The sequence below is a fragment of the Myotis myotis genome, unplaced genomic scaffold, assembly GCF_014108235.1.
Source record: "Myotis myotis isolate mMyoMyo1 unplaced genomic scaffold, mMyoMyo1.p scaffold_m19_p_42, whole genome shotgun sequence".
NCBI lineage: Eukaryota > Metazoa > Chordata > Mammalia > Chiroptera > Vespertilionidae > Myotis > Myotis myotis.
Genome location: NW_023416349.1, coordinates 379,377 through 399,540, shown reverse-complemented (window position 1 = coordinate 399,540; position 20,164 = coordinate 379,377). Strand labels below are relative to the sequence as shown.

The window sequence follows — 20,164 nt, the reverse complement described above, 5'->3', positions numbered from 1 at the left end:
TCCTTTTGCAAAAAAACTGCTATACACCAAGCATGTCAAACTCATGGCCCGCGGGCCGCACACATAAACGAGGCATACCAGCCCTGAGTTTGACATGCTTGCTGTACTGGTACGTTCTTGCAACCATTCCCTATCTTTTGAGCTCACGACGGCGAATTTCCAAGTTGTTCAGAAAGTGTGAGGGCTGGTGGGAGGCGTTCTCACACTCAGAGGGTCTCTCTCCAGAAACGCTGGGAATGTTCTCCGAAGATTTTTCAATAGCATTTGCAGCCTCCGGATTCCTCCCCAGAATGGAGCTGGTAGTGCTGGGTGAGCTGCGAGGGTCGGCTGAAACACTTCCAACACAGCCGGCACTGGAAGGGCCTCTCGTGGGCGTGGATCCGGTAGTGCGAGACGAGGTGGGAGCTCTGGCTGAAGGCTTTGCTGCAGTCGCAGCACTGGAGGGCTCTCTCCCCGACATAGTCGTGCTTTGGCCGATAGCGAATGAGGTGTGTCCGGCGGCGGGGCAACGCCGGCGGAAGGGCTTTCGCTGCCTCGTGGGCTTGGAGGTGCTGACGAAGGTGCACGTCCTGGACGAAAGCCCTGCCGCAGTGGACACACTCATAGTAGTCCTTCGGATCAGAGACTCTCACACGGACACTTGGGAACTGGGTGAGAGACACCCCGGGCGGCTGGTCCCCGGAAGGCGTGCCCTGACGTCCGCTGAGGCACGGCACGAGGAGGAAGCCTTCCCATTGCTTACCTTGTCGGGGTTTCTTCCCAGTGTGCACCTGCTCGTGTCTCTTAAGGGCCATTCGGGTACTGAAGGTTCTTGGGCAAAATTCACATTTGTGGATGCTGGTCTCTTGGGGAGAAGGCTTGCTGACCACCGGCGGGGGACTGGTGCACACCCCGGGAACAGAACATTCCCGGGGGTCCATTCCCAGCGGACCCCCTGGTGGTTCCGGAAGATCTGAAGGTCTCTCAAATTCGTCACTGTCGAGGCTCCTTTCCGGAGCGAGGGTCTTGGGCTCACTCGCCATGACAAGGCACCGAGGTTTCTCCTCGTTGACCTGATTCGAATCTAGTGGATCGTCAGGAGAAGACTCTCCCGTGGGTCCTACAGGCCAGGAGCTAGCTACTTCCAGATCCTCCACTCCTGCCCCCAAGGGTGGTTTTTCGACTGGCAGGCTTTGCTCTGGAGGTAGCTGATTGGTTTCAGGTCCTGTCTCCCAATCTAAAAGAAATGTAGAAGTTCCTCTGCACCTTTTTACTCACAGAGACACATCATCATTATAAGCAGAAACAGAAGGAAGGGGACACAAAACCAACAGGACCCGTCACATGGAGGTTGGGAGGGATTTAAATGCAAGTCTTGCTAATAACCGTGCGGGTTTTCTTTTGAAGGAAGGAAGAAGCTGGTCAAAAGTTCGGGCTTGATAAAGGCAACTCCCTGGATGGGAAAGAAACTGAAGCCAAGGAAATGACATGTAAGGCTGTAGTTCGGAAGAGATGACCGTGAACACCGTGGCCGCGTCCCCGCGGACACTCAGACTCCGGGAGCGGAGCGCGGAGGAGGCAGCAGAGCAAGGAAACAGACTGGGAAGTCATTGGGAGAGGGTAACCGGACCCACCACCGTGGACTGGATTTTGGGAAATGGTCTCTGGAGAAGTCCTGAGCGAGTCCGCTGTTTCCTCGCGCTGCTGCACGACCGGCCGATGTCTCCGCGTGTTCTGCCAGGTGCCGGTTCAGAGATTACTGCGATCCCGAGCCCTCTACGGCCACGGCTCCAGCTTCCATCCGTTCCAGCCTGCCGCACTTCTGCAGCCTCCCTACCGGTTGCTCTGCTGGTCTTTCTAAAGCCCGTTTTCCATAGAACAGCCGGAGGGGTCTTTCTAGAACAGAACCGCCCAACAGAATGCCCTGTGATCACATAAATGTCTGTATTTCTGCTGTCCGATACAATAGCTACCGGCCACACGCAGCAAACACGCACCCGAAATGTGGTCGCTGTGAGTGAAGAACTAAGTTTTATGTAATTTTGATTCATGTCCATGTAAGTAACTCCATGCGGCTAGTGGCTGCCACACTGGACAGCACAGTTTTTAAGTTGTCAATAACATGATCTCATTCCCTGGCTTGAAACCTTTGAATGCCTTTTCCACGTCTAAACTTGGAACAAAATCCACATCCCTTAACCTATCCCTACGTGGGCTGGCCCGTATCTGTCTCTACGACCTTACTCCTATCCCCTCTGCATCACTCAGACCATCTCACTCTTCCCCCTGTTTCTGGAACACCCAAGCTCTTTCCAACCTCAGGTCCTCCGCATATGCTGTTCCCTCTGCCTGCAACACTCTTCCTCAAATGACTGACTGGCTCCCCTTTCTCATTCAATTCTTCCTCACTGAGTTCTTTCCTGACCGTCCCATCGTAAGCAGCCTCACCATGTCACTCTGGCTGCTTTCCACTCATCTTCTATGACTTGTCTATCTGTCACCTCCCACCCCCATTAGATCACCAGCACCATAGGATGGGATTCGGTCTGTTTTGTCTGCTACTGTATTCATAGAGCCTGGGACAGTGCCTGGCCCACCACAGAGGCTCAATAGGTATCCGTGGAATGATCGAAAGAATCAAAGAAGGAATGAACCAGTTAAAGATGAGAAGACAATGGAGGACACAGAGAAGCAGGCAGAGGAGTCCCGTTGCTGGCTCCTGAGATTTCTTTTTTTTTTTTTTTCTGGGGGAACCCACTTCTCCGCCCACCCAGGAAAAGGCAGGAGGCCTGTGTCGAGGAGCACTGCGCCAGGCACAGCTACAGGTTCGGGAATGGGATGTGACCCAAAACGGATCACTTGGAAAAGGAGGCGGCTGTGTCAAGAGCTTCTATGGAAAAAGCTGCCCTGCTCTTAACACATTGCGGACCAGGAGTTTTATTGCTGGCTTTACCCAGTGGCCAGATCAGTTTCTATTAAACGAGTACAAAAAACATTTTACATAAATGTAAAAGGCACGCTTTAAAATGAAATGCCCATTGCATTTTGAAGTTATTTATTACATGGTCTTACAAGCTAATATCTTTTTAAAGCAGCGGTTCTCAGCCTGTGGGTCATCAACCTGTGGGTCGCGACCCCTTTGGGGGTCAAACGACCCTTTCACAGGGGTCGCCTAAGACCATCGGAAAACACATATATAATTACATATTGTTTTTGTTGTTTAATCACGATGCTTTAATTATGTTCAATTTGTAACAATGAAAATATATCCTGCACATCAGGTATTTACATTACAATTCATAACAGTAGCAAAATTACAGTTATGAAGTAACAACGAAAATAATTTTATGGTTGGGGGTCACCACAACATGAGGAACTGTATGAAAGGGTCGCGGCATCAGGAAGGTTGAGAACCGCTGTTTTAAAGTATGATACTTTGCAAAACACTGTGTACTGTGAAGTGAGAATTCTCGCGATCCGTCCACAATGTGCCATTAAGAAGGCTTTTTGGACACACCTGGGCTCTCTCACGCTCTCTTTGGACAGGAACAAAAAAAGCACAGCTGGGATCTGTTGGCTGAGTGAAAAGAGAAAATGAAACTATGTCTGAAAACATCACGGAGCCCCTAGATCCAACCTTCCCCTGACCAAGACAAAGCTAATGATCCCTCGATGGTTTACGCCTGTTTGTTTGGGCGTGGTTTTCTGTTAACAGCAACTGGCTGACGGGCCGGTTCACAGGGGAGGACTTCATAAAGATGGAAAGCGTTATCACCCTGGAGCCATAGACTTTGGAGAAGGCAAAGTCTAGAAGGTTCTTCTCCTTGAGTCATAAAAGCATGTCCGTAGGGACCTTTTGGGGAAGTTGCACAGCAAGCATGTCAAACTTGCGGCCCGCAGGCTGCATGCGGCCCACAATGAATACTTTTGCGGCCCAGCCAATATAGCGGTATGTAAGAAACATTTTAATAAAAATTTCGTAACTTAATTTTTACAATATCCTGTTATACATAATTGTTAATAACGAACTACAACGTTCGCTAATGACTGATGACTATCATCGTGTTGCATTCATCTCCCTAACACGCTTTACGCGCAAGCACACCATTTCTCTCCACTAATACCAGCAGCGAATATTCTAGCAGCCGATGGCCACGTCATTCGTCTGGGACTGACTTGTTGGGTGTGCGCAACAGGAAATATTTTGCTTTCGGAGAACAAGAAAAATAGGTTATTTGCATTATGCTTATTAATTTGTGCAGTTATTCAGTGTCTGGTAAGTTCATGTTCAAGAAAAAATATTAATTTTTATTAAAATGTTTTATTATTTTATGTTAACGATGACTCATTTATTTCAGCCCTTTGTATTCAGTACGTCTCTATCGACATAAACCTACGTTTCTATGAAAATGGAAGCTTTTGTGTTTTTGCAGCCACATACACTTAGACCTTGTTTATTTGGCCCGTGTTAGCCTTTGAGTTTGACATGATTGGTCTAGAAGGTTCTTTCTCTTGAGTCATAGAAGGATGTCCATAGCGGCCTTTTGGGGAAGTTGTACAGTGAGTGAGAGGGAGAGAGAGAGTGAAGGCAGGGGTAGAGGATGGAAACCAGATTGTGGGTTTCCACAAGCCCGAGTGGGTCACTATTTCTCTCCGAGGCGCTGGCCTGAGAGAAAGTGGAGGCAGCTGGAAAGGGACGCTGTTTCCCAGCATGTTTCCTGCTCCTCTCGGTTAACGAGGAAAGACCTGTGATTTCCAGCGGCGAGAGCAAAGGCACCGATGAACGGAGGGTGTGGGGCACTAGAGAAGAGGGAACAAGACCTCCCTGGAGCTGAGCAACAGGAAGAGACGAGCTTCAGAGAGGAGATGGAAGGAAGGACCGAGCATGCAGGAGATGGGGACGCCTCTGGAGCCCGAGGCAACAGCACGTACCAGCCTCCTCCCAGACCTGAGCAGGCTTTGAAGAAGGCTCCCTGACTAACAGTGCCCCCCACCCCCGCTCCCCCCAACACACACACACACACACACACACCAGACTGACTGAGGGTGGTGTTGTCCTAGGATTTCAGTCTCCACGGGCTTAAACCTCCCGCCTCACCTGGGCCTGTCTTTGTATTGCCGTCTTCCTCCATCGCACCGGACTCCTCCTCTTCCAGCTGTGTGATGATGTCGGGTTTAGGGAACTGGTACCCTGTGGAAGAAGAAGACTCGTGACTTAGGGGCTCTGTTCCGAACCCACCGCGCCTCCCAGCCAGGGGTTTTAAGGCTCTGTGAGAATAAGGAAGATGCAAATTCACACAGAAGGAAAACGAAGGCTGTTTCTAACAAGTGTGCCCCCAGGACACTTGTGGCAATGTCTGGAGACATTTTGTTTCTTTTTTCGGTTAATCCTCACTGGAGGACATTTTTCCATTGATTTTTAGAGAGTGGAAGGGAGGGGGAGAGACACATCGATTGGTTGCCTCCCGTATAAGCCCCAACCAGGGCCAGATCAAGCCTGTAACCAATCTGCTTTGATTGCTTTTTTCAGCCCCCCGTCCCCCCAATAAAAAGCTAATGAAAAGAGGGATCCTGGTACTGGCTACAAAAATATTTAGCTTGTGGGGAGCGGTAAACAACTTTGTCTCTGGATGTGCAAAGAGACTGGCAACCTCTGACTCTTACACTTTGAGGCCAGTAGAAGCCTGTGGAGCCCCTGCAATTTTCAGCAATTCCTTCTCCCATTCAAAAAATCACTGTGAGGGATTGTGGGAGCATCATCCTGAGACACCAAGGTTGTGGGTTCCATCCCTGGTCAGGGCACATACAAGAAGCAACCAATGAATGCAGAGACAAGTGGAACAACAAATGTTTCTCTCTCCCTTCCTCTCTTCTCTAAAATCAATACATTAAAAAAACAAACAAAACAAAAACATCTGTGAGCCTCCTATTGTGCTGAGACCACACAAGAGAGTTTAAGGGAGCAGATTCTGGAGTCAAATCCCAGCTCTCCCTCTTTGTAGCTGGGTGGCTTTAGACATGTAATTTAACTTTTCCGTGATTCATTTTCTTCATCTGTAAAATGGCAATAATGATGACAATAACAATAACAATAGACTCCCCTTCCCCCCTCTCAGGACTAGTATAAGAATTAAAATTTATTCTTTTCCAAGATCATTTGGCTATTTTGGGTCCCGTGAATTTTCATACAAATTTTAGGATCAGCTTATCCGTTTCTGCAAAAAAAAAATCCAGCTGGAATGTTGATAGAAATTGCACTGACTCTTTAGATCAGTTTGGGGGGGTACAGCCATCTTAACACTAAGTCTTCTGATCCATGAACATTGGATATATGACTTCTTTTGAGGTCAGAAACTTATGTGTTTTCTCTGTGTCATGTTTGTGTCTGACTTTTTTCTCTTTCAGAAACACAAGAGCCGAAAACGCCAGTAAGTTTGCCAAGACTGATGGAGGGGAGGGAAAGAGCAGGCAGAAATACCTGGAGTGTCAACTCCAGTGGCCCCAGGGCCACTTTCAACAATAAAGATTAAAAAAAAAAAGACATGGAAAATTCTTAGATTAATGCTTGACACATATTAACTGCTCGAAAAGTGTTAGCCAAGTTGTAACAGTGAATTTGACATTGAAATATTGTCTCTGATCTGGGTTGAGACTCACTGACATGGTGGGCGAATCACTGTGACTCACGGGAGGACAGAACCAAGAGTGGAGAACCAGGCCAGGTGGCCCCGAGAAGGCAGACTCACCGAGGGAAACCAGGCTCCTGTAATTCTCCAGCGTCACCTCCCGGTGGAGGCGCCGCTGAGCAGCACTCAGGGAGGTCAATTCCTCCTGGCTGAAGTCCACAAACACATCCTGGAAAGTCACCAACGCCTAAAACGACAATCACAGATGCTGGAAAACCAGAAATTATCCGAGGGGCAGGGGAAGGAGCCCGACGAGAGAGAACTGAACGTGAAGTGGACGTGCAGACCAGCGCAAGCTGCTAATCCAAGTGTCCCAATCCTGAGGTAGGGACCTGGCAATGTCTTTTTTTTTTTTTTAAATATATATTGTTGAATTGATTTCAGAGAGGAAAGGAGAGGGAGAGAGAGATAGAAACATCAATGATGAGAGAGAATCATTGATCGGCTGCCTCCTGCACGCTCCCTACTGGGTGGGGTTCAAGCCCACAACCTGGGCATGTGCTCTTGACTGGAATCGAACCCGGGACTCTTCAGTTCACAGGCTGATGCTCTGTCCAATGAGCCACACCGGCCAGGGCATGCCTCTGTCTTGTAGTCTGAAGGAATGGAGAACGTTTCTGAGCCAGATCCTGCCGCTGGTTACTACAAATTTGGGTTGGAGGAATACCACACCCTCGGGAATCAGAGCTGGGTTGAAATCCTGGCTCTGGCTCTTTCTCATAAGCTTTGTGAGTGTGGGTTAGGGTGAGCCTTAGTGACCCACCCGTAAAACACAAAGAGCTCAGAACCTGGCCAGATAGCTCAGGTGGTTAGAGCATCAGCCTGATACGCCAAGGTTGCAGGTTTGATCCCCTGGCAGGGCACACATAAGAACCAACCAATGAATGCATAAATAAGTGGAACAATAAAAATTGATGTTCCTTTCCCCACCCCCCCTCTCTAATATTATAAATACATTTTAAAAATTTAAAAGAAAAAACACATTAAGCTCATAAATATGAAGAGATCTAATCTTATTAATAAACAAGGAAATGCAAGTCAAAATGACAAAGTACCACTTCATACCCATTCAACTGACAAAAATCAAGAAGTTTGACAAGACCAAATGTGGACCCTGGGACCTTATAAGAGGCTAAGGGAAATGTAAACTGGGAAACCACTTTGGACCCAGAAATTCTAGTCCTAGGTCCATATCTGCTCACGTGTGCTTAGAGACAGAGATGTTTATAACAGCGCTATTCGTAGCATCTAAAACGGGGAAACAACCCAAACGTCCACTCATAATAAAAGAGATAAATATATGTTGGTATAGTAACACAGTAGGATAATATTCCAGCAATACGAACTAATTATCTACAGTTCCACACGACTCTGTATAACTTAAGGTTGAATTTAAAAAGCAGATATTAGAAGACCCATTTAATTGATTTTCCCCATTTGTGTTTTCAGGGAAACATTATGCAAGTCAATAAACATGTGATTTAAACTAGAGGTCACAAAACAAAACAAAAATAAATTATCGAGAGGCCAGACGAGGGCTGCCCAGTTCCTACAGTGTTTATTTGGCTCACATAAGTCTTTTAATCTTTTGAAAAAATTCGTATTAGCCACCAACACACACAAAAATTATATATTTCATATTACTAATTAAAATTTTGGCTTCTTTTTAAAAAATCAGAAGACTGGACCCACATTTTCACATGGCACCATCAGCTGCAGCTGTCATAGCTGCCCTTGGGTGGCGCAGGCACTACCCCGTTTGTCACAATCTGCCCATTTATAAACCCTTTGTTCACATTACCTGGGCAGCTCCTGTGGGCACCTCCACTGGGGACTCTTGAGACGGACGCTGTAGGGACAGAAGGCTGCTTTCAGGAGCATGTTCTCCCAGAACAGTGTTTCTCTACCTTTTTTCCTCTTCGCCATCTTAGATAATTTTTTCCTAAACACCACTCCACCCCCATGAATTATTTCTGGTTCTAAAGGAAAAGCAGTGTATTCATTGGATTGTCTTTGAGGTTTCAAAATGTGATGGAACAAGAACATTAAGGAGTGGTTTGGGGGGAGGGGGAAAGAAAGAAAGAAAATCCCACATCAGTATCATATCCCTGAAGTAGCTGCCATTTGTTTCATAAATAAAAAGGAGAATAGTGCTAACCACAGGGTTGATTTGAATAAGCCGTCTCTGCCCTGGTCGGCATGGTTCAGTGGTTAGAGTGGTTGTCCCTTGAACCAAAGCGTTGCAAGTTTCATTGCCGGTCAAAGGCATGTATCTGGGTTGCAGGTTCGATCCGGACCCTGGTCAGGGTGCGTGCAGGAGGCAACCAATCAATGAATCTCTCTCACACTGATATTTCTCTCTCCCTCCTTCCCTCTTTTCCACTCCCTAAAAATCAATGGAAAAAATATCCTCCAGGGAGGATTAACAGCAACAAAAAGAGGTAGAAAGAGAATAAATGTTAAAGATATTAGAGTGTGGGACAGTGATCATTACAACAGAGAAAAATAAAGCTGCAAAGGGGATACAAGAGTCAGAAGAAGTTACATGGGGAAGTCAGGGAAAGGCATGCTTACGGGATATTGATATGAAAACGTGAAGAAAATGAGGAAGTGGTTCAATTGGATAGGAAAGGCCGGGAAACCGGGAAGGGGAGGTGCCCATATTGGAGAACCGAATCAGAAGAAAGCCTGACTCGCCTGGCATCCAGCAGAGGGCAAATCGTCACATGTGTTTGGTTCCTCCTTTAGGTGTTTTTCAGCCTTCCTCTCTTCTGCGAGGATGGGGTCCTGAGCAGGGAAATCTAGAAGGGAGGAGGAAATGACCATGGAATTGAGTCTAGTCTGGTGGCGATCACAGACAGAGCGAGGGGCCTGCCCCTCCCCCAGCACCCCGTCCTGCCATGGGAGGTTAATGGCAATTCTGGATGTCCCATAAGAGAAAGACCGTAGGAATACTTTCTCAGTTCCATACAGCAAGTTCTTCAAAACCTCTCTAGTCACTTCCCAATTCTAAATCCTTTGATGGCTCCCCATTGCCTTCCAAATAGAGTAGAAGTTCCCTCTATGGTAGTGGTTCCCAGTCTCACGATACACTCAGAATCATCAGGGAATCTGTTTCTAAACTGTAAAATGTAAATACTTATACTTCTAAAGACTCTTGTAAAGATTAACATTACATATGTAAAGCACACTGTGGGCCTGAAAAACAATGGCAGCTCTTATTATTAAGCTTTCTATATATATATTTTTTCCAATATATTTTTATTGATTTCAGAGAGGAAGGGAGAGAGGGAGAGAGAGAAACATCATGATGGGAGAGAATCATGGATTGGCTGCCTCCTGCATGCCCCACACTAGGGATGAAGCCCGCAACCCTGGCATGTGCCCTTGACTGGAATCGAACCCAGGACCCTATAGTCTGAAGCCGGACACTCTATCCACTGAGCCAAACCAGCTAGGGCTCCATATATATTTTAAACAGCCACCACCTTCCGGACAATAGCCTGAACCCTGAAGGCCTTCCTTGCCTGTACTCTCTTTCCAAGTGCACCTGCCTCTTTCTCCTAGGGAGCTCTTTCCTTTCCCTGGAATTCCAGCTCCACCAGAAGCGCTGTGCCTTGGGCCAAATTTTTATTCTCTCTGGGACGATATTCCCTATGTCCACCAGAGGCAGTGTAACACTGTGATTAAATACAGACACGGGCGCCTGCAGGGATCCTGACTGTCAATGACTAATCTTGGGGCCATGGAAAAGTTACTCAGCCTCTTCGTTCTTCTGTCTCCTTGTCTATAGAACAAGAGCTATTAAGAGAAACAAAATTAATTGCTATGCAGAAAACACTTAGAATGTGAAGTGCCCAACTTGTTCACTGTATCTTCAAAATTCTTTTAAGGAATGCAAATAACTGCTAATCACAATCTTTTATTTCTTGCTATGGCATCAGCATGGAGCCATGAATGAGTCTCATGTTTATTTTAAATTGATTCAATTATATTTTTAACTATAAGGCCTATAAATTCACTACCCAACCCCCAAAGGAGAACATTCTCAATTAATTTACATCTACCCATGTACTTTTCCCTGTCCACCCCCCAGCCTTCTATCCAGAGACAGCAACAGTCATGAATTCTTATTTGTTGTTCTCTTGCCTCTCTCTTTTATTCAAAGGACGATGAGGAGTAAATGGCATTCTTTTCTCATCATTGAAATGCCCTTCGTTCCAATCTAGTAACTTGAGTTTCCAGACCAGCCACATTTTAGCAGAGATTAAACTTCTAGGCCTTGTGTTTCCCACATTTTATACCCCGTATTTTTGGCTGGGTGTGTTGTTTGGGATAAGAAATGGGAGGAGAGGCCCTAGCCGGTTTGGCTCAGTGGATAGAGTGCTGGCCTGCAAACTGAAAGGTCCCAGGTTCGATTCCTCTCAAGGGCACATGCCCGGGTTGTGGGCTCGATCCCCAGTGGGGGACTTGCAGGAGGCAGCCGATCCATGATTCTCTCTTCATGGACGCTTCTATCTCTCTCTCCCTCTTCCTTTCTCTCTGAAATCAATAAAAATATATTTAAAAAAAAAAAGAAATGGGGGGAGAGGAGGACAAAGCTGGAGAGAGGGATACTCTCAGAGAAATAATATTAAAAGCAAAATCCAAACACAAAAATGTCTTCCATGTCGTATGAGGCAGCTTAGACAGGATATGAAATTCATCCTCTCATTCATTTGACACAATTTTATTCACCTCCGATAACATGCCAGGCATACAGCAGGTGTTCAGTAAGTGGAAATGGCAAGTCGCCTCCTTCCCATCTCACCTTCCTCCCCACATGCTTGGAGCAAGTTGGCCACCAGGGTTCCTGCCTCCTTGCTGTTCCTGGGTTGCCTGGATCTCACCCACGTCTGAACCTCCTGGGGCAGGGTGCTCAGAAACTCCTCCAGCACCAGGAGCTCCATCATCTGCTCCTTGGTGTGGGTCTCCGGCTGCAGCCACTGACAACAGCGCTCCCAGATTTGGCTCAGAGCTTGCTGAAGCCCCGTCGCTGAGAGGGACTGAAAATGCCTCAGCTTTTCATGAGAAATTTTCAGGACCCCTGGGTTTCGCATGGGAATGGTTTCCGGACCACGCCTACAAAAGGGCTGAGGGTTCCTCAAGAGATCTGAGACGTTTGTCATGTGCGCCATCTTTACAGCTCGGTCCTTTGCAGGATAAAGATATCTGAAAAGGCGGGATGCTCCAGAACACACTGTTGTGGAAGAAAGGATACAGGAACGTCAGGACCTGCAGAAATTACAGAGACAGACTTACAAATGGCCTGCATAGTTAGGACTCGACAGTGGGGTAAAGCTGATCTGAGGCAAAGGAAACTAGCTCATTTCACACAAATATATATTCACAGAGATTTGCACGTCTACAGACATCATGCTGCCTTAGCCTCATCCCCAGGTCTAGAAAATCCACAGGCACAGGCTAGAAATATTTCAGAAATGGCATTGAAAGGAAAAGAGACTTGGATTCCCAAACCACAATGAACTGAACTGAGGAGCCAGGGAAGAATTTCATTTCAAAATGTAAATGATTTTAAACAACTATATATTATACAGGATGAAGAAAGAGCTTTATCACACATACAAGTACAGCCTGAATTCATATGCAAAATATATAAAGTACTCATACAAACTGGTAAGAAAAAAGCAGACAATATAAAAGCAAAAGGTTAAGAGATTTGAGAAAAATGGCCGAAAAACATATGAAACAGGGCTCAACTTCATTAGTTAGCAGAGAAATAGGAATTAAAACCAAATGAGATACCACTACACATTCTCCAGAAAGCTCAAAATGAAAAATAAAATCAGACAATAGTTAGTGTTCGAGAGGAGACAGAGCCACAATAGAACGGCATATGTATGCACTGGGACTAGAAACAATTGAGAACATGGATGTATCCTGCTATTGAGCAAAAGAAACCAGGCATTTTTTTTATTTAAAAAAGCCCACATTCAATGATTATATTTTTATAAGGGTCAAAAACAGGCAACATGAGTCTAGGGTGTTAAAAGTCCAAATAGAGGCCTGTCAGGTGTGGCTCAGTGGTTGAGCATCGACCTATGAACCAGGAGGTCACGGTTCGATTCCAGTCAAGGACACATGCCTGGGTTGCAGGCTCGATCCCCAGTAGGGGGAATGCAGGAGGCAGCGATTGATGATTCTCTCTCATCATTAATGTTTCTATCTCTCTCTCTCTCTCTCTCTCTCTCTCTCTCTCCCTTCCTGAAATCAATAAAAACTTATTTTTTTTTTTTTTAAAAAGTCAGAATAGTGGTTACTGTTGGGACTGGGGGCAGCAGTGGTAATGCCTGGGAGGAGACAACCTAAGGAGCTACTGGAAAGCTGGTAATATTCTATTTCTTTTTTTTTTTTTAGTATTGTCATTTTATTTTAGAGTTTACAAAATGCTTTTCACACTATCATTGTATTTCATACATACAAAGAATCCTGTGGTGAGATGATCATTTTTAAAATTTAAAAAAAAGTGAAAAAAGTACATTTGATTCATTTAACAGGGATAGAGTGATAACCTCACTTTTATTTTTTTTTTTATTTTTTTTAAGTTTTATTGCTTAAAGTATTACAAAGGGTATTACATATGTGTCCTTTTTTTTCCCCCCGCCCTTGACAATCCCCCGTCCTCCCCTATCCCCCAGTGTCTTATGTCCATTGGTTATGCGTATATGCATGCATACAAGTCCTTCGGTTGATCTCTTACCCCACTCCCTCCTGCCCCCCAACCCTTTCCGGCCTTCCCGCTGCAGTATATTCTATTTCTTAATCTACGAGCTCATGACATAGACACTACATGTTCAATTTGTGAATACTGAGTTCTACACTTAGGATTTGTGACCTTTTCTGTATGTATACTTCACTAAGAAAGTTTTAGCTGTTATAGTTGTGGGGAATCATCTAGGTTTAGTATTAAGTGGGGAAAAAAAGACAGGAAAAAAACTTGTACATAGACTATATGCTTAACCATATAAAGCACAGGAAAAGACATTGAAAAGTTAACTACAATACTGCACCAGGGGCTTAGGTATGAATAGTGAGTTTATCAGAGATTTTTACAAGCGAATTTGTACCCTCCCTAAAACCTATCTCCAGATTTCAAAAGTTCTACAATGAACCTTCATTTCTTCTACAATCAGAAAAATAAAAAATACTTTATTCTATTAGAGTTACATTCACTCTATGAAACCATGCGTGAAATTGGCATTTGGGGGAAACATTTTTTGTTGTTAATCTTCACCCAAGGATATATTTTTCCCCATTGATTTTTAGAGAGAGTGGAAGGGAAGGAAGGAGTAGGGGAGAGAGAAAAAGAGAGAGAAACATTGATGTGAGACTCATTGATTGGGAATGGGGGGGTGTCTGAGGTGGAGGGGAACAGGGGGGCTGAGGTGGAGGGGAACGGAGGGGCTGAGGTGGAGGGGAACGGGGGTCTGAGGTGGATGGGACAGGGGAGCTGAGGTGGAGGGGACAGGGGGTCTGAGGTGGATGGGACAGGGGGCTGAGGTGGAAGGGACAGAAGTCTGAGGTGGAGGGGACAGGGGTCTGAGATGGAGGGGACAAAGGGTCTGAGGTGGAGAGGACAGAGGGTCTGAGGTGGAGAGGACAGAGGGTCTGAGGTGGAGGGGACAGAGGGTCTGAGGTGGAGGGGGGCAGAGGGTCCGAGGAGGAGGGGACAGGGGGTCTGAGGTGGAGGGGACAGAGGGTCTGAGGTGGAGCAGACAGGTCTGAGGTGGAGGGGACAGAGGGTTTGAGGTGGGGGGAATGGGTCTGAGGCGGAGGGGACAGGGGTGTGAGGTTGAAGGAACAGAGGGTCTGAGGTGGAGGGGGACGGGGTGGGGATTGAGGTCGTGGCCAGGAGCAAGGAGGAAATGGGGCAGAGAGTTGTTGGAGCTGGAACCAGAGGGTCCTGGTCAGGTCAGGGGTGAGAGGGTCCGGTCTGGGGTGAGGGGTTGGTCAGGGGTGAGGGGGTCGGGTCAGGGGTGAGGGGTCTGGTCAGGGGTGAGGGGTGGGTCCGGGGTGAGGGGGTCGGGTCAGGGGTGAGGGGTTGGGTCAGGGGTGAGGGGTCGGGTCAGGGGTGAGGGGGTCTGGTCAGGGGTGAGGGGTCGGGTCAGGGGTGAGGGGGTTGGGTCAGGGGTGAGGGGTGGGTCCGGGGTGAGGGGGTCGGGTCAGGGGTGAGGGGGTCGGGTCAGGGGTGAGGGGGTCTGGTCTGGGGTGAGGGGTCGGGTCAGGGGTGAGGGGTGGGTCCGGGGTGAGGGGGTCTGGTCTGGGGTGAGGGGTCGGGTCAGGGGTGAGGGGGTCTGGTCCGGGGTGAGGGGGTCGGGTCAGGGGTGAGGGGTCGGGTCAGGGGTGAGGGGGTCTGGTCCGGGGTGAGGGGGTCGGGTCAGGGGTGAGGGGGTCTGGTCTGGGTGAGGGGGTCGGGTCAGGGGTGAGGGGTCGGGTCAGGGGTGAGGGGTCTGGTCAGGGGTGAGGGGGTCTGTCCGGGGTGAGGGGGTCGGGTCAGGGGTGAGGGGGTCGGGTCAGGGGTGAGGGGGTCTGGTCCGGGGTGAGGGGGTCGGGTCAGGGGTGAGGGTCGGGTCAGGGGTGAGGGGGTCTGGTCTGGGGTGAGGGGTCGGGTCAGGGGTGAGGGGGTCGGGTCAGGGGTGAGAGGGTCTGGTCTGGGGTGAGGGGGTCGGGTCAGGGGTGAGGGGGTCGGGTCAGGGGTGAGGGGTCGGGGTGGAGCAGATGGACCCGCAGCGTCCAGTCCTGCGCATGGAGCGGGGCCTGAGGGGCTGGAGGCGGCCGCAGGAGGAGAGGTCGCCCTGCGCGCCCCGTCCCCCTGGTTCCGGTCTCCACGGTCCCACAGGGACCCTCCGCCCCTACCCCCCGTGCGTCCCCCTCAGGGAGACCGGGGTCACCCCTGCCCCCGTGCGTCCCCTCAGGGAGACCGCGGTCACCCCTGCCCCCCGTGCGTCCCCTCAGGGAGACCGGGGTCACCCCTGCCCCCCGTGCGTCCCCCTCAGGGAGACCGGGGTCACCCCTGCCCCCGTGCGTCCCCCTCAGGGAGACCGGGGTCACCCCTGCCCCCCGTGCGTCCCCTCAGGGAGACCGGGGTCACCCCTGCCCCCCGTGCGTCCCCCTCAGGGAGACCGGGGTCACCCCTGCCCCCCGTGCGTCCCCCTCAGGGAGACCGGGGTCACCCCTGCCCCCCGTGCGTCCCCCTCAGGGAGACCGGGGTCACCCCTGCCCCCCGTGCGTCCCCCTCAGGGAGACCGGGTCACCCCTGCCCCCCGTGCGTCCCCCTCAGGGAGACCGGGGTCACCCCTGCCCCCCGTGCGTCCCCCTCAGGGAGACCGGGGTCACCCCTGCCCCCCGTGCGTCCCCCTCAGGGAGACCGGGGTCACCCCTGCCCCCCGTGCGTCCCCCTCAGGGAGACCGGGGTCACCCCTGCCCCCCGTGCGTCCCCCTCAGGGAGACCGGGGTCACCCCTGCCCCCCTGTGCGTCCCCTCAGGGAGACCGGGGTCACCCCCCCCCGTGCGTCCCCTCAGGGAGACCGGGGTCACCCCTGCCCCCCGTGCGTCCCCCTCAGGGCGACCCTCCGTCCCCGCGCTGCCCACTCGCCGCCCAGCGCCGCGCGCTCACCTCGTCCGCCGCCGCCGCAGCACGCCCGGCCGGACTGAGCCGCAGGGTTTTAGACTTCGCGCCCAAACGTGCCGCGCATGCGCCGTGCCGCGCCGCGCCGCGCTGCACCGGGTCTGCGCGTGCGCTCCGCGGGGAAAGCCGCTGCGGGCGGGATCCACTAGGGGGCGCGCGAGGACGCGGCTGGACGGGGAGCGGACCAAAGTGGGGTGTGGCGGGGAGGAGGTGGCGGATCGGCACCCCAGGGCTTCTCTCCTTGAAATGCTTCAAGTTTTGGCTGGTGAATACAATGGATTAAAGTTATTTTAATTTGTTTTTCAATTACAGTGGGCATGCAGCATATTACTTTCAGGCGTACAGCATAGTGATTAGGCATTTACTAGTATAAACCTTATTTAAAAATATATTTCTTAAAAAAAATAAAAATAAAAAAAATTTAAAAAAAATAAAAATATATTTCTTTATTGATTTCAGAGAGGAAGGGAGAGGGAGAGAGAGATAGAAACATCAATGATGAGAGAGAATCATTGATCGGCTGCCTCCTGCACGCCCCCCATGGGGATGGAGCCTGCAACCCGGGCCTGTGCCCTTGACCAGAATTGAACCTGGGACCCTTCAGTCCACAGGCCGACACTCTATTCACTGAGCCAGACCGACTAGGGCTATACTTTATTTATACAGCTTACAAAACGATCTCCCAATATTTCTAGTTATAAAGTGTTAGGGAAATAAACAGGATTCAGTGAGCAGGGTTGCTCTCAGTGTGTGTGTGTGTGTGTGTGTGTGTGTGTGTGTGTTGTGCCACCCACCAAATTTTTATGCCGCCCAATTCCTTTTGGCTTTTCCATATTTATAAGTTTTAATTGCATATGCACACAGGTAACCACTGTAATTATTTTGTGTCCTTTCACAGTTTCTTTATGCACAGATAATAATACATTGGGGCCTTGACTTACGAGTTTAATTCGTTCCGAGACCGAGCTCGTTAAGGAGCTCATTAAGGAGCTCGTTAACTCAAATTACTCTATCAACTCAATGCAAAAAATCGGCTGAGAGACAGCTGGTATCTCAAAAAAATCATTAGTCGGGACACTCGTAAGTCAAGGCCCCACTGTATATAGAATCAGGCCGGCGTGGCTCAGGTTGAGCGTAGACCTATGAACCAGGAGGTCATGGCTTGACTCCCGGTCAGGACACAGGCCAGGGTTGTGGACTCGGCCCGCCAGTGTGGAGCGTGCAGGAGGCAGCTAATCAATGATTCTCTCTCATCATTGGTGTTTCTATCTCTCTCTCCCTCTTTTCCCCTCTGAAGTCAATAAAGGTATTTTTTTTTTAAAGAACACTATATAATAAAAAGTCTAATATGCAAATTTTCCCCTCCACCGGGAGTTTGACCAGGGGGTAGGGCTGGTGGGCCAACCTCCAGTGGCCCCTCTCCCGGGCAGGCCCTGTCCTGGCCAGCAGCAGTGGCAGCAGGCAGCTGGGAGAAGGGAGGCCCCGGCCAGCAGCCAACAGCCACTAGGAATCCTACCTAGGCATGAATTTCGCTCACTGGGCCTCTAGTATATAGATAATGCATGAATATTATACACATGCACATATCCATACATGTGTGATTATCATTGGTATGTATTATGCACATATATCTACACTATAATATATATTCTGTACATATGTACATCAGTAATATGAATGAATATATTTTAAAATATAAGATATATTTTATATTTGAGCTTTTAAAGATGTAAGCTATAATACAGCTTTATGTGTACAATATGATATATGTAAATAAATGTAATTATCCAATATGTAACACATCGTTATACTACGTATTCACTACGATATACAATTATATATTTGTAGAAATGTAATACATGTATTTTACCTTTTTCTATACAAAAGGTGGCATACTTTACACACAGTTCCGTGCCTGCATTTCTTTATACTTACCAGTATATCTCAGAGAGCCTCTCATTTCAGTGCAAAGAGAATTTGCTCACCATTTCTGACAGCTCTTTGGATTCTGTGTGCGGTTGGGGTCGGAGTCATTGAACCCGTTCCTGGCTGTGGGACTGTCGAGGTGTTTTCAGTCCTTTGCTACTACAACCAGGGCTGATACAACACCTTGACCGTCAGCAATTCTGCTGGCGTGGAAGTTGGTGAGCTCGTTCCCCTGAAGTGGAATTGCTGATGTAAAGGACGTGTGTGTGTGTCATTTTCTTTTTGTTGTTTCTTATTCTTTCTTCTTTTTTTTTTTTTTGGTTTATTTTTTCCTTTGTTGATTAAGTTATTACATATGTGTCCTTATCCCCCCATTCCCGCTCCCCCCTCATGCCCTCACCCCCCCTGGTGTCTGTGTCCATTGGTTAGGCCTATATGCTTGCATACAAGTCCTGTGGTTGATCTCTCCCCCTTCCCCCCGCCCTCCCCTGCCTTCCCTCTGAGGTTTGACGGTCTGATCGGTCTGATCGATTCGTGTGTCATTTTGATAGAAATTTCTACATCATCGTCCATAGACACTGTTGCAGCCTGTGCGAGAGAGATTATCTGCGTCCCCAGTGTCATATTATGCTTTTTTTTTACGTTTCCTATAGCGAGGGCTGGGAGAAACAGTATCTCAGGGTAGTTCTAGTTTACATTTCTCTTTTCGTGAGCAAGATAGAACAAATTTTCCTATGTTTAGGGACCAGTATGTTTAACTAACACATATTTAACAAGGGCTCGAAATGTATGAGAACAGTATAATAATTGTTACGCATAATGATGATGATAACATATGGTTAATGTATTTTTTTAATCCTCACCTGAGGATATGTTTGTATTGATGAGAAAGAGAGCCTTTGGAAGGGGCAGGGCAGGGTGCTATAGCGTTCTTACAAGACCGAGTGGTCCCAGGAAGGGGGAGGGATTTGGGTTTGGTGAAAACAGCATGAATGACACCAATAATAAAGCCATCTCACTTGAGAGGGGAGGAGCCTTAAAGACGTAAGAGTTAGGGACCCCAAAGTTAGGCAGTTCTGTGAGGATTCACAGGGCACGGGGGTGGTTGAGGCACCAGGAACCAAGCTTCCCTCTGGCCATGTGGCTTTATCCCAGGTCTGTTGGTTCCTCATCACACCCAGCCCCAACCTATATGACCATTCAGGTGGCCCTCAGTCTGAGTCTGGACACTGGGAACCCATGAGCACCCATCAGCGGAGGCCAGGGAGGGGTCAAATCTCGCAGAATAAACGTGGTGGCCTGGGAGTGGTTATCCCTACAACTGAGGTGGGAGGGGAAGAATTCCCCAGTGTTAAGTGCTGGTCAGGCAACTCCAGGGGACCCTCACTGCATTCCCTTCGTCTACTTCCTTCCATGATATACTCTTCGGGAAATCAATCTTACGCAAGAACTGACCCTCTCACCATGACCTACACTGATGCTCCCTCTCACAGGACATTAGCGTTGTGACCAGTCAGACACCACAGGACATGACCGAAACAGGATGGACTTCCATTTTAATACACACAAGTCCTGAGAGTACGAAAGAACGCAGGGCTCTGACAAATTCCAGAGTCGCTAAGGGGCTTAGAAGGATGTCAAATATGGGAAATCTTTGTGTCATAGAATCAGGGGCACAATCCCCAATTGGGGATGGGGCAACCTGGCTGGACGTCTTTGGCCATGATGGACGCACAGGCATATTTAAAAATCACCTCCCAACATATCTGGGGGACAACCCGCCAAGTTGCCCGGGATGTTTCTGGTGGTGAGGTCAGGTTTACAAGGGACATAACTCAAGATAAACACCTTTTAACCTCAGGGAAGATTTAGGAATACTGACTCA

At 48.7% G+C, this 20,164-nt stretch overlaps 1 protein-coding gene across 1 annotated transcript; it reads right to left on the bottom strand.

Annotated features, from left to right (window-relative positions):
* Positions 1-254: 254 nt before the first annotated feature.
* Positions 255-11,911, bottom strand: LOC118655089 (zinc finger imprinted 2-like; the record flags this gene model as incomplete). Its single annotated transcript, XM_036306526.1, has 7 exons — positions 255-1,085; positions 1,430-1,432; positions 3,415-3,434; positions 5,096-5,170; positions 6,726-6,852; positions 9,363-9,466; positions 11,476-11,911. Coding segments are annotated over 7 exons (1,596 nt in total), but the record flags the coding sequence as incomplete, so codon positions are not given.
* Between the last annotated feature and the right edge of the window lie 8,253 nt (positions 11,912-20,164).